This window comes from Oculina patagonica, chromosome 1 (assembly GCF_052425735.1).
Source record: "Oculina patagonica isolate OP01 chromosome 1, crgOcupat, whole genome shotgun sequence".
Taxonomy (NCBI): Eukaryota; Metazoa; Cnidaria; class Anthozoa; order Scleractinia; family Oculinidae; genus Oculina; species Oculina patagonica.
The window spans coordinates 33,053,249-33,068,315 of NC_135758.1; the positions used below are offsets into that span (position 1 = coordinate 33,053,249).

Genomic DNA, 15,067 nt, shown 5'->3' on the forward strand with positions numbered 1-15,067 from the left:
CAATATTTCTAAAACAAGCGACAAGTAGTCATACTACTCATACAGTTACCATACATTAAAAAAATATATTAAAATAACTTAATTATCAATAGACACTATTTTGAACACTGCCTATGGGCAATCTTGAATCCACACTACCTTAAAATCCTTGGATTCTTTTATCAATAATCCTTCACTCAGTCTCAAACAAAGCATGTCTAAGTAAAAAACTATTATTTTGAACATGGACTAAAAAAGGTCTCGAATGCTCACTGAATCTTGAAATGAGACTTGTTTCTACGGAATTTTGTAATCACTTATCTCAGTCTGCAAACAAAGTGCAACTCCCCTTGGTCTCAACAAGCACCTCTTATCTCAAAATGCAGTAATTATGTTATTTTCCAGCTGCAGTTCCAAATAGTGGGAGTCTATTGAAAGTTTTAATATAAAACAAAAATTCTATACTTCCACAGTTGCCTGCAGAGAAGTAAAAGTTAACCGGTGATTATACTCAGCCAGAGTCAATTGATGAATAAGCAACTGCCACAAAGTGTTCAAAGTGTTTACAATCTGTTGAGGTGGCTAGTACCTCAGATGCTATAGCCAGGCACCCTCTGTTAATGACCCTCTCCGCTTTGTTTCAGTGAAGACTCTTTGCATCTTTCACAGGCACACATCTTCAAGAGATTTGGAATACATCCATCTAAGCACAGAAAACAAATGAAATCTGTTACATAATTATGTCCAGTGGACTATCCTACCACCAATTGTCACTGGTAAAGTTATAACCTTTCGTCTGTGTACATTATTTTTTGAGAGCAAGGGAATGTATTCTCGGAAGTTTAAGGAATTGACCACGAAAAGGTAATCCCCTCAGACTAAGTCAGTGGCCCTCATCATAGAGTAAAAGGGCTCATGACCTACTGATTGATGTGATCTGTCAGTAACTGAACAAGATAAATTTATCTCAACTTATTTATACATTCTCAGCCCAAAATCGCTCTGCACGTACTGAGATAACTAAATCTATCAGGTCACTAATTAGCTAGTAGAGGATGAAATTCTAACCCACTGAAGGCAATAAATTGTACAATTTATAGAAGCTCCTATTTTTTTCCAATCTGGGATACGTTTTCTACGACATCATATTTTAGTGCTGTATAATTGCCGAGCTTGGAGCTGAAATGCAGACAACTCGACGCTGTTAGTATGTCACTCTTGTTGGTTAATATATCATTGTAATAATTATGTAGTATTAGACTTCCACCATGGGTATCTGCCTTGATACATAAACACCTACAGCTGTACCTGGCAAGTAGCCATCCAACACAGTAATAACATCAGGCCGGTCAATAAAGTGTAATGCCCAAATGAAGTCTGCCAACGTTAAGCTTGGATTTTTTCCTCCAAGGTGGCGGATCAGTGCCTCTGTGGGACTTTGAGTTTCTTCTTGTGTGGGCAAAAGGTCATCCAAAATCTCCTTCGTGATTCCCAATCTTTTCCCGAGGTGTTTCAATCCCAACACCTTGGTAGCACGTTTTCTGGTGTTGAAAAGTTCACACACGTTGTCCATGACGTCCAGGTGTGCAATCAAGTCTTTTATTACAGAACATTCTGTAACTACAAACAATAACAACAAATTAAATCACAAACCTCTTCTTACACAGTGACGTTTAGAGCAGTAATGTACTGGCCAAAGATCCCAAGTGAAGGCTGGCTGAGTTCTTTTCTATGTATGTCATATATCTAGCATAACCTTGTCACCTTTTTGTAAGGATGATACAACCTGATGGGGTAGTAGTCAATTGATGAGTTCAGTTTCTACAGCAGAGACAATAATATATTCAAAATGGCGTTTTCCGTTTTCAAATATCTTTTTTAGTTCCGGAGATATTTAAGCTTAAAAAGAATAGTAAGATATGCAAATTAGGGGACTGATGAAGTCATCTACTCAACTCAATTTTAGGTCAACTTGGGTGTATGTGATAATGTAAATCTTGACACCTGGGAGGGGAAAGAGGTGGTTTGTAATATATTCACAAAACAATCATGAGTATTAGACTAACCCTTGACACTCTCTTTGATGGCATTTATAACATCCCGTCTTTGTATCGCCTCCAGATGGCCAATCAATTCCCCAACAGTCAGTTTTGGGAACTTAACTTTGACAATATCAAAGAACTTCTCTGTTGGATTGTCAGTGCTGGAAGTTTCAAAAGTCTTGAAAATCTTCCTCGTAATCTCCAATTTGGCTGCCAAATGAGACCACTTTTTCAAGCCGGGTTTCTGCTTGTCTAAGAAGACAGCCATCTCTCCAATGATGTCTGGATCACTGTCAAACAGACTACACACCAAGGTTTCATCATTCAGTGCAGGTGGATCGCCTGAAAAACAAATGGCTTTATAAGCTTAGAATAAATTAAAACAAATCCAATTGGCAGGTAGGTAGGTAGGTAGGCAGGTAGAAATGCTTAGCTATAGGCTAGTTTACAGATATTTCACAAAAAAATGAAATTTTATCAAAATAAATTGAAAGGTAAAATGCCAACTACAGAAAAAGTGATGTCATTTTAAAACTATGATATAAATGTATAAAAATTAATTTTTAATTTCTCTTAAATTTATTAAAATAAATTTGATATCACGGCTGAGTCATCTGTTCTTACTTCAAGAGAATAAATGGAGCACACTGCAGAGTCCAACTCTATTCACTGGCACTTGCGAGTCTCATGTGGTATTAAGCAAAGGATGGAATACAGGTAGCTTAATTAAGCACTAGTGGGATAACTTTGTATAAAGTCAGAGTCAATTACAAAATCACAGCCAGAAGCTGGGGTATCACCAATACAGTTTCCACCCAGATATTTATAATTACATGAATTAATAACAACTAAAATACATGACAATAAAATCATAATGAATGTGACTCACATTTTTCATGTTTTAAGAGTATATCTGTGACATCTTGCCTGTCGATCTGGGCTAACCCATCTTTTAGCACACCAACTGTGATTTCAGGCCTAACTGACTCCAAATACTCAAACATAACCTCGGTAGGGCTATGAACTTGACTGCATTTAAAGTTCTCATATTCTTCTTCTGGAACACCAAAAAACTGAGCCACATGCTTCCAACATTTGCACTGACCATACTTATATTCCTGATCCAAACATCTACTAGTTTCCTCTAAAAGCTCCAGAGAACCCAGCATGGTCTTGTTTAATGGGTCACCTAAATTGAGACAGGAAACAGTACAGGTAAAATTATAAATTAAAACTGCAGCAGCAATAGAATTACAGTAAAATATCTGTTAAGCCCTTGGGGGCTCACTTCCTTTCAAGACCATTTGAGGGAGAGGAGCTTTTATTTTATGTATCATTCAGCACCTATAGTAACCTAAAGTTTACAAATAATATGTCAAAATGTTGAGAGTGAATGAATTTGGAAAGCATCCTTGCACAGACTGAACTATTTTGTATACTTCATTGATGCTTCTGCAAGTTTCATGAAAGGTCCTGAATATCGTTTTGCTTTTTGCATGCTGTGCAGACTATATTTCAATGGCAACGTGTGACATGACTACAATTCTATCTGATATAGTAAATGGTTTGAACCCAGGAGTATCAGTAGGTCGTAAAGTATGATCGTCCGGGTGAGAGTAGTTCTGAGAAGAACTGTTGTTGGTGACTGCCGTTTCGACAACCTGAGCGGAAGCCATCTTCAGAGTCAAGACTTGACTCTGAAGATGACTTCCGCTCAGGTTGTCGAAATGGCAGTCACCAACAACAGTTCTTCTCAGAACTACTCTCACCCGGACGATCATACTTTACGACAATTCTATCTGAATAAGCAAAAAAGTGAAGTTAGCCATGCATGTTCTCCAATGCTGGAGAATTAAAAAGAAATGTTACTTGCAAGTTAACAAAGTTCAATACACATGCCCTAAAAAGGCTTCAGATGTCTAGTTGTCCAGCATCAGGTGTAACAATTGCCATATTAATGCATGAATGATATATTATGAGTGTTCTGTCTGAATTATTTACTTTGCAATCTGTATGGATCAGTTTTCTTAGGATCAGATTTTGAGTTCATCACTGCTCTTACAGCTAAGTACACTCAACAGAATCATTTTTTTTCTCAATCTTCTTTTTTCCTTTTCCTCCAACAAGCTAAGAGCATGGGCATCCATAATCAATTCCTTTTATCTTTTGGGGACTATTGTTACTATATCAATAAATTTTCTTGTTTTTGCTCAAAACATGGTCAGCCTTTTCCCTCTAGATGACACTTGTCCTGTTTAAACAATTTGAGCGTTTACTTTAATTATTTATATCACAATCTGTATAGATCAATTAGGTTTAGATTTTCATCATCTCATGCTGCAGCTACTGCATGTCTATGGATCTTGTACCCTCCCTCTCAGGTGGACTATTATTACTACCGGTACATGTACCAATAAATTTTCCTCATATTGGTAGTAATGATAGTCTACCTAGCCAACTAGAACATGTTCGCTTTGTTACTTCCAGATGATGACAAATGTGACAATTACTTAGCCGAAATTTTCTTATCCCACCATGGCCAGAAGGCGGAACACTAGATGAACGCTGTACTGGTAAAGTGGATGGTGGTGGATGCTCCTGTTTCTTTGTTGGATCGGGTGGGAAACTACATCTTCTTTCTTGGCCTCGAGCGGAATCCCTTGATCTGTCCTGTGTCTCAGAAGACTCAGAAAGAAATGGATTTGCTGGTATTTCCCCTGGTGGTTCTCTGTTAATGGGTAACGGATCTGCTGGTACCTCCCGTGGTGGTTCACTTTTAACAACATCATTCTTGGGAAGCAAATTTACCACATAAGCTGTTCCTTTAAATTCTTGTTCAGTTTTGTTGGAACTACTGAATCTCTGAGATGTGTAGGAATTTTCAGTTGGTGATGGTCCTCCACTAGCAAAATCTAGGAAAAGAAGTATGTAGCATCTTCAATTAGCTTTGTAAAAAACTAAGAATACTGTCTCCTTTATGTCTTTAGTACATAAAATACTGGTATTCCAACCCCTATTGAAGGCCATAGAATCGAAGAAGGGATTGAGGACATTTCAGAGGAACTTATAATTGGTCCAAATTAAGGCGGAGGGTGTAATTTTCAGGTTGCAGGTTACAGGTTGCAGGTTGCACTTATGCTCTTACTAATGTACGTGCAGGCTATGAACAATATAAAATAGAGTTTATTGGGCCGAACCTTTCCCTTTAACTTAATTTACTTGGTATCGGCTAGAGAAGACAGAAAACATGAAATAGAAACGTCAACTTTATTATTAAAGTTTATTACATTATTTTCAATATTTACTTTTTAAACAATCGGTACTACTTTGATTACCTTAGAACTTGGACTTGTTATTGAAAAAATAGAAGATTCAAATTCACAATAATAATTGTTGCTGTTGTAACCCTGTTGATCTCGATATTAATTATCATAAAAGTATTCAAATTACCCGGACATTTGTGTAAATTTACTTTGCTGACGAATACCATAACACCAACATAAACACCAACATAAACAACTGAAGTAGAAGTCTTACGATCAGTCACGATTCGATACGAGCTGTGAATAAGCTTTGCCACTGATCTGTTAAACTTATTAATGATGTTTATTATTCAAGTTACTCCCTGCTGATCTCTACAATATTTAACATAAAGCCATATAAATTTCCCGGACTTTCGTGCAAATTCTTCGCTAAGCGATCAGCCACGATTCCTCAGAACTCGTGAATAAGCTTTGCCGAAGGACCACTTGCAGAATTGAACGTCAACCAAATGAGAACCAATACAGTAATACACTTCCAGAAATCTCAACTCCCGGTTTTTTTTAGGCGCTGTCGCGTAAATGTGAAACAACAAAACAAAAAAGCTATCCAACTCCTTCCACATTTAAGTGAATTCCTAACCTGCAACCTGCAACCTGCAACCTGCAACCTGCAAATTACACCCTCCGGTCCAAAGGAGGCATTTTGGTTCATGTAAAAATTAGCACCACAATACAAAAGATAACTGCATTCAAAAAGTTCCAATTGGCATCTGGAAATGTTAAAAAAATGCACTTTTTGGACATTTTTGACATTTTCTGGTCAGTTGTGAGCTAAATAAGCTCCAGCCCACTCAAAATGCCACTTGCAACATATAAGGCATGCCATTCTTTCCACTAGCATAACATATTATGACATTTTTACTTGTGGGCATGTGCAAAAGTCAAAGTTTTTGGGTCAGAAAATTAAGTACCTTAATTACCACTTTAGTCTTTTGGTTTTCTATTTTTGTTTTGCTTTTGCTTTTTCTTCTTTTCATCTTTTTTGCCACAGTTGTTGGCCTTCCACTGGGCTCGCTTGCAGTTCAAGAATACGCCTTATCACGGTTTTCGACGCCATCTTGACGAGTAGGCAAAGCAGGTAGAAATTATAGTGTTTGTATGGGAATCCGATGGCAAATATTTGTTACAAAACTCGATTTCTGGACAATGAATATTGTAAACTTTTAAAACACACTAGGCAAAAGTTTTTACTTGGCGAGTTTGAAGGATGTAGGTGGGCTACAAAGCGTTCAGTTACGCTTTTAATTTCCCATACATTTGTCTATATTTTTTCCCCATTATTGACACAGTTCGGGGGAAAAATTATAGGCAAATATATTAAAAAATTAAAAACGTAACTGAACGCTTTCTAGCCCAGCGACAACCTTCAAACTCGGCAAATAAAAACTTTTGCCAAGCATCTTAAGTTTACAATTCATAAATTGTCCAGAATTCAATTTTTGTAATAGCTATTGGCCGTCGGATTCCCATACAAACACTGTAATTCCTACCCACTTTGCCTACTCGTCAAGATGGCATCGAAAAACTGTGTTAAGGCCTATTCCAAAGAAAGCATCATCCAAATGGGAAATTCTAGCCATTGAGTAGCCATTAGTGTGGTTGAGACAAATTTCCTTTGTTTATTTGAGAAATCTGGCCAGAAGAAATGCTAAAATTTCCCTTATTAAAAAAACAATTTAAAACATAGATAGGGCCTTTATGTACTTGGCCATTCCATGATTGTCATGTGTGTGCTGCATATTATAATTGTTTAATTCCAGAAAATATCAATACCCACCCCAGGCCATGGAAGGTTATTGGAAATTTGGAGGGTGCTAGAAAACAGTGGGAGAAAACAGTGAGAACAGTGAGACTACCAAAAAGTGGTCACTCCCCTTAGCATATTTGCTTAGTACACCACAATAATTTTAAAATTAATTACTCAATCACTTAAATACATAGTAATATTTCAGTAGAAATATTTCCTATAATAAGCTTAGGCATACCTTGATCTTCTTTTTCTTCAACCTCCTTCTCTCCATCCACAGCTGGTAATTCCTGTGGATTAATTGCACCAGGGTCTCCTGAGCTCTCTTCAGATTTGCTTTCATCTGTTAAGCCTGCTACAAACTGGTTTCCAGTGGAGGGTGTGACAGCTGGCTGAGATAATGTGGACACATCAGTCTTGTTTGTAGCTTCTGTGCTTACTTCACTTTTAAATTGTGGACCCAGCAATGGATAAATTCCCCCTGATGCACCGGCAGGAATCTCTCTTTCAGTTACATCATGCTTCTCACCAGCTGCTGAAAATTATCCAAAAACAGGTTTGGGATTAGTTATCTGCACTGATCTCAGATTTGCCAGCAAAAAGTAACAAAATGAACAAAAAACAAATGATTGCAGGGGCCACACAGGTAGAATTTGAGTGGGGGGGGGGGGGGGGGGGCTTGAAGTGGAACATGGAAGCGTGAGCCAACTGGGGGGGCGAGGCACCCCCGGAAAAAGTTTGATTTCAAATTCTCTGTGTTACCGGAAAATGAAATGAAATTTAAAAATTTAAATGTTCAGCGCTTTAAAAATTTTTGTAAAAGTATTGCTCAAAACAACAAAATGTTGCGACGAAGTGACATTGCTCCACAAAACGTTCGATATAACTACTCATTGACCCTTTAAACCTTACATCAAGAAACAAATGTTTCTCACCATGTTGAAGCACCCGCAACTGAGATGTTACCAGAACAAATGAAAACAGAAAAGAAAATTTCACTTTCATTGTTACAAAATAAATTACATTTCGAAAACAAACCATATTGTCTTATAAGCTTAACCCATTTGTTCGGATCGCCGCTCGCCCTTAAAAAGCCAGTTTTTAATAAAGGGCATGATCCTGTAGTATAGTAGCCTAACATTTTGATTATAACTGAAAACCTTTTAAACCTTGTTTTTTATGTATCTAAGTTGAAGGCAAGTCTATTTTGGCAACAACAACTGCTGTAACTTTCGTCCTTTACAAACTTAATCAATAATATGGCATCCAGAAATGAAATGGTTTCAGTTATTATTTGTTTGTTTTTTAATTCATTTATATATTTTTTTTTGTAACTGTAAAAAGTAGGGGGGGGGGGGGGTAAAGCCCCCCTAGCACCTTCTTATCGGCAGTCCCTGGATTGACCAAATAAAAAATAAATGAATGAATGAATGAATGAATGCTAGCAAGTGAATTTGGGCTAAATTAAAGAAGTGTCTACTATTTCCTTGAAGTGGTAGTGTTGAAAGTTTGGTCGTAATTTAATGTTATTGCTGCAAAAAAAAAACATTAACAGAGATCATTTTTCTAGAGCATTTCAAGTGAGCAACCATCAAAAACGGTGGTGTGAAAAGGAGATGCAGCAAGCGAGCCACAGGAATGTCTAGAATTTGTCAACAAAAGTGGGTGGGGTAGTGATATAAAAATGCAGAACCATTCAACAGTAAGCTGATTTTTGTAGTAAAGAGCGCTCTCTGCCCACCTAAGGGTGGGAGGGATGGGAAAGAAAAGAAGCAATCATGCAGAGAGTGCGTACCTAACGCTACTCTAGTAAACATTAGTGAATGTAATATGTACACTATTGTTCTGGGCCCAGTTGTTCAAAGGGTGGATACTGCTATCCACCGAATAAATCACTATCCGGTGGATAACTGTCATACAAAACATACTTCACTATCCACCGGATAGCGATTTATCTGGTGCAAGCCCAAGGATTTCACAGTAACAATCAATTCCGGTACCTTGTCGTTACCGTGCTCATAAAAACACGGAACTTAAAAACAGTTTCCCGTTGATAAATCCAATTTTACTGATCAAAATTAACAGATGTAAGAACAAATTGCTAAATATTAGCAACAAAGCAGCTTCCAACCATCCTGACAAACAAAAAAATCTGCCGCCTGGTTAGCTCAGTTGGTAGAGCGCCGGACTGCTGTGCGGGAGGTTGTGGGTTCGAACCCCAGACCGGACCTACACTCAGGGTCTTAAAATAACTGAGGAGAATGTGCTGCCTTTGTAATTACATCTGCAAATGGTTAGACATTCTAGTCTTCTCGGATAAGGACGATAAACCGTAGGTCCCGTCTCCTGTATCTTCAGTCTTCTAACAGGGGACGTTAAAGAACCCACACACTATTCGCAAAGAGTAGGGCACGTAGCTCCCGGTGTTGTGGTCTGGCCTTTACAATTGTAACTTAACCTACAGTATGTGTAAAGCGCATTTGAACATAAATATGGAAATGCGCTATATAAATACATTATCATTATCATTAAGAGATTGATAATATTGAAGTAGTTTTTCTCCTAAACAACGTAAATGAAAACACGCCACTTTGTTCGTAAGCCATTTGCAACCACCAGGCATTCCATGTGTCCAGTTTGATGATGAGGAGAGCTTTGCCATAGAATCAGTCACACAATAAATACTTGTTGAGAAAACAATTTCATTGATCTTGTTTTGCTTTTATTGTAAGAAATAGCAGAAGTCAAAACACAGAAACATTTTTTTTAGCTCACAAAACAGCCAAACACAGCCATATTTAAAATTCGCCCAGCTATAATGCACTGCAAACCGTTGAAGGAATGTACGTTATGTAGGGTATGTTGATGGATTGTGTCTCTCTTGATGTCTAACTAGAGAATTCGAAAAGGCAACATTCTAGTTGCCAAATAAATATTTAAGCAAAAAATATTGCTGTAAATGGATGTAATCCGGCTGTTAGCATGAAATTTACAACATTTCTGTACATTACAAGCTTGTGGCCTCTGTTCCTGACTGCTCCAGAGCTATCTTGCCTACGTATACTACTCAAAAAGGCTGTATTATTTATAAAAATCAGTGATATTTAAAATGGGTACCCATGAATTTTCACGGAACCAAGGAACATTTGCCGGTGGGTTCCCATCATCTCTGGACACGGAGCTGAAATATTTTTTTCAATGGGATTTATAATCCTAGGGCTTGTGGTAGGTAGCGTTATCCACCCTTTGAATAACTGGAGCCTTATATTTGGGAAGGCATGTTCTCTGTAATACGAAGCTACCCATAATGCAGTAGTCAATATTAGAGATATAAAACAATATTGATAATAGTACCTAATAGAACACTAGATAATGGGAATTAAAAATTTTGGGTTTACCTCGGTGTAAGAACCTGTGATATTTTTCTTTGTTTTGGAGCCTTTGTTTTCCTGATCTGTATTGTTTTTGACGCTCTTTGTTGCTTTGTTCAATCTTTGCTTTACGTCACCGGTGAGTTTCACAGGTTCTTACACTGAGGATGAGCCAAAATTTTGAAGAGTTCTACAAAATAAGCCAATTTGTATGTAAAGCTCACACAAAAATTCCAAAAAAAAATACTAATAAGCAACTTATATATGAATAATATATAAAGCGCTTTTGAACTTTTAGGATATTGGCGCTATACAAATATTTTATTATTATTATTATTAATATTATTATTTATTTGGTACCTTTTGGTGCAACATCTCCTTGTGATGAATGAGTGTCACTGCAGATACCTACAAATATACAATCAAACTTTTATCAGTTTTGTAAGCAGTCCCCTTTAGTTTGACCTCATGGAAATCAAATGCAAGCCTATTGAATAAGTTCAGGTAACAATGCAAAGGTGATTGAGAATACAAATTAACATACATTAATGATTATAAGTGTAATTTACCTGTGTCAAACCCGCTTCCTACTAAAGCTGGGGCAGGGTTGTTGTTGATGAAGTTTAACACTCCTCCAAACTTACAATCTTTGCCAAGAATGATTGATCCCAAAGGCTTTCCGTCGGAATTCTGGAATTCATTTTCCCCGAGGAAGCGCTTTTTCTCCTCATTTCGTAAGAAATAACTCGGGAATCGCGACTCGTCGTTGGCGAGGACGCTATCAACATGCAGAAGATCGTACACTATCGTTGACAACTCGCCGACGTTTCTATCTTCTCTGTTGATTGTTCTTTCACTACAAAATACAAAGCACTGTAGCTGATCCGAAGTCAACACCGTGGGCGAATTTCCTTTTGTAGTATTAGCAACTTCCAAGGCTCTGTTTAACAGGCTGCTTTTCCTAAAGAGACCTTGTTCTAACTTAGTTAGAGCCACGTAAGTAATTCCTTCCAATTCGAACACATCTTCGTCGAGTGAACGGTATAACTCACTCAGAGGCTTCCTCTCGAGTTTGCCCTCGCTTTTCAGCTCCTGAAATTCAGCTACCATCTTAACTGTCGGCTCTCGTTTTTTTCGCCTTTCTTTTTCTTGCTTTTCAAGGGCTCCAAGAAGAACTTTTGGCAACACTTGGTTACTTGCCACCAAGAAATAATTTGATGTCGGTGTTCCTACGGAATGGAGAAATTGTGTGCTTTCAAACTTTACGAGGCAACCAGGGCCGAAGTATCTGAGCGTCTCACGTCCACTCGTTTCTTCAACGAGGCGACAGAACGCCAATTTCGCGTCCTTAGTGCTGTTGACGGCAGAAGAAGCCATCTTGTCAAGACAGCTCAGCCTAAAAGAACGCGATCACTGAAAGTGTTTTCTTTTCCGCGAACGCTGCCTCGTTTCAGTGACTTCCGGGAAATTCCCGCCAATTTTATTTTTGGAAACAAACGTCATTTCATGTCAGTCTCCAAGTGACACCAACAACTCTCTTAGGGGTCTCTTGGGGGTTGACAAAAAGGGGAACCCGGGATTCTCAAGAGTTCCGAATGTGGTTTCCCCCACTTTTAAAGAATGACTACAGTCTGCCAAAAGCTTGACTATGCACGATGAACAAGAACGCAAAAACTATATGGAACTCTCTCAGGGGACGTTATCCTTTTTTCGGTCGGGGCTTATTCCCTTTTTTTTTTTCGGCTGTACACGTATTTCTTCCCAACCGTCGGTTGATTTTTCCTTATTGATGGCTGCCGTCTCTATAGCTTTATAACTTGGGAAAAAATTCTAAATCTCCTGTTTTTGAAATTGTTTTTAGTTTTGTTATTTTTCTAGTCTTTAATTCATCATTTTGTGTAATGTGATCAGAAAAATGAAAATAAAAGGAAAGTCAGAAAGCATTGTAAAATAAAACAGTTATTAAAGCTTATCACCTATAGCATTAATTGTGATGTTCATTAGCATAACCCAGTGGTTGACTAATTTAATACCAACAATCGACTGCGTAGCTGGCGGCCCGGGATTCGCGACCGAGTGCGAGTGCTTTGTTTGCTCTAACCCCTTACCCTTTTATATACCATTTTGACAGAAATTGTACCACTTTCGTACACCTTTTACTAAAAAAAGATACCCCTTTCATATTTCAACCCCCCAAGAGAGTTGTTGGTGTCACATGAAATGACGTTTTATGTGAAAGGGGTACCTTTTTTTAGTAAAAGGTGTACGAAAGGGGTACAATTTCTGTCAAAATGGTATATAAAAGGGTAAGGGGTTAGAGCAAACAAAGCACTTGCACTCGGTCGCGATCATATACCTTAAAACATGGCGTGGACTTAGAACAGGACGTTTTCTTGTCATTTTCATGTAGCGCTTGATAAATTAAAATAATAGTCAAAAATTGCGTCTGTTCAAATATTTCAATAAAAGGCCCTTTTCAATAACATATTTTCATACCCTTTCGTATACCTAAACTTGTGAAATCTCTACCCTTTAATATACCCGAAGCCTGAAAAAGGTACCCCTTTCGGGCGGAGCCTCCCCGCATAGGCCATTATAGGGAGTACCCCTCCAGGAGTCCAGGGTGGGGGGGGGGGGTTGAACCACTGTACAAGAATGATGATCAATCAAGGCAATATCCAACATAGCCAGTAATGATTTTATTTTTTCTCATAACTTGTTTGTTTGACAATGTATTTATACTGCGAGGAGAACTTGGATGTTGGTCGTTGTTGTAAATTAAAATAACACTGTAATGGGGTGCTATTGGAAGAGGGGAGGGAGACTGAAGAAAGAAGCGGAAAATTCTCGCGCTTCCCCTAGAAGGCACTAGAGAGCAAGTTGTAAAACTCTTAGGGCCGATTATTTAAACGAAGCTTAAGTTAGACGTGGTCTACGGCTAAATCGAGGTTTAGACGACGACTCCATAAACCATGGCTAACCAGGGTCTAAATTGCATTATTTGAACGCCGATGAGCCGGAGTTTACGAAGACCACGTTTAGACGTCGTCTTGCAAGTGTAGCTATTGTTTTTACACCATGCATGTGTGCTACTCCCACAGGAAAAATTTTGTCTTGCTTTCGTTTTCTTTTATAAGAGGACTGCATACATAATGTAGTATAGAGCTGGGCGGAAATATTTTCAAACAATTTTACTTGTGCTTGTAAAGGAAATGAAAAATGGAATCAAATATCACTTTAAAGCAGCTCATAGATTCAGGACATTCAGAAAGCGCATAAAAAGACAAATCAAGAAATAACATGACCCCAATGGGCAAGAAGCAGTGAAAATAAACGATGAAACGACGTTTAAACCTACTCAGGAGCAGGTCTAACTTGCCATTGTTTGTTAGTCGACGGTTAACCTTCGTCCAGACACAACTTAAGATAAACGTTGTTTAAATAATTGGAATCGTAGGCTAAATCCCGGTTTACACAACGACTTTCTTAGCCGCACTCTAAACCTCGTTTAAATAATCGGCCCTTAGTGTTAAATTATGTCATTTACTCGCTGGAACAAAGATCTGAAGTGCTGCTTTATCGTGTTCTTTTAAGGTGCCCTTAATCTTCTCACTGTCTTCAGGACTTGTTTCGTGTCGGCTGATGGCTGTTTTCAATTCAGCTCGCCCTCTTTTGTACTTCAACTTGATGTTTTGAAGTTGCCATGGAAACACTTCACACTTAGTCAGCACGTGAGATATTTTTACCAGTTCGTTTCGTGACGAGGGCAGCAATGGTAGTCGTAAATGCGGAACAGCGAAAGGGAAAATCTCTTGCTTGTCTCGTGGAAAATTAGGCATAAGCTTCTCTTCACACTGTGGGATTTTGTGACTCAATGTCTCACCCACAATGACGTCAAAAGGTTCAATAACAGGCCCCAGGTCGTAACATGATATCAGTTGCCGCCGCAGAAGTTTCTTCAAGCGTTGTTCCTTTTTAACAGGGATAACATTTTTTGGAACTGTCCACGTTGTATCCGAATCGTTTGGCAGGCATTCTTGTTGGAGCAAGGCTTTGCCTCTTATTGGCTCTGGCATCAAGATGTCAGAACTCGTTGTCATGGGAACCAATTCTCTTTTGGCGTAGTTTTCATTGAACCTGCTTATCTCAGTAACTTCGCTTAAAACGCCACTTAGGTTGAAACAATCGCTTCTAGAGCGCTGATGCTTTGAATAAAACCGCTGAAAATTTGCTTCTTGTCGATTGTATTCTCCTTGTATAAAGTGTTTTCTCTTCTCTTTCTTTCCTCTTGACCACGGCCTGAAGCATGGTCCACAAAACCCTGGCAAAATTCCGGTGTTTTCCAAGTTTTTGAAGCAATTGACTTTACGTTTTCCGCCCGTTCCGTCAGTCAATTTAGGCGTATAGGTGCTCAGGGATTTTGTTGTAGTTTTAAAGTTATTGCCACGAAGAGTCATGCTTCGAAGTTTACTTGACACGGGACCAGATTCTTGTCTCTGAGTTTTCGTACCCTTTGACACACAAGCCACGTCTTTGGTTAGAACATGCGCTGCCGACCACGGTTTAATGGTTGGCAATTCAAGCTCCATTCGTGAGATTGTCCTG

General features: G+C 38.4%; 1 protein-coding gene across 2 annotated transcripts; it reads right to left on the reverse strand.

The window, feature by feature from the left end:
• Positions 1-230: 230 nt before the first annotated feature.
• LOC144665279 (uncharacterized) lies at positions 231-11,859 on the reverse strand. Of its 2 annotated transcripts, none has more exons than XM_078526508.1 (8): positions 11,032-11,859; positions 10,823-10,870; positions 7,330-7,623; positions 4,532-4,933; positions 2,911-3,210; positions 2,046-2,363; positions 1,288-1,599; positions 231-682 (listed from the first exon to the last, which is right to left on the reverse strand). In XM_078526508.1, the coding sequence occupies exons 1-8, from the start codon at positions 11,837-11,839 to the stop codon at positions 597-599; spliced, it is 2,568 nt and encodes an 855-aa protein (XP_078382634.1). In that variant the 5' UTR covers positions 11,840-11,859; the 3' UTR covers positions 231-596. The 2 variants fall into 2 exon arrangements, with proteins under 2 accessions (XP_078382634.1, XP_078382625.1); XM_078526499.1 differs by having other exon boundaries at positions 7,330-7,626.
• Between the last annotated feature and the right edge of the window lie 3,208 nt (positions 11,860-15,067).

What these genes read in the sequence shown, in the direction of transcription:
- LOC144665279 (XM_078526499.1), bottom strand. Translation starts at nt 11,839, where the DNA reads ATGGCTTCTTCTGCCGTCAACAGCACTAAGGACGCGAAATTGGCGTTC. An exon ending in AGGAGATGTTGCACCAAAAG is followed by an intron (nt 7,627 to 10,822) that starts GTACCAAATAAA and finishes GATAATTTTCAG; the next exon opens with CAGCTGGTGAGAAGCATGAT. An exon ending in CATCAAAGAGAGTGTCAAGG is followed by an intron (nt 1,600 to 2,045) that starts GTTAGTCTAATA and finishes TATTGTTTGTAG; the next exon opens with TTACAGAATGTTCTGTAATA.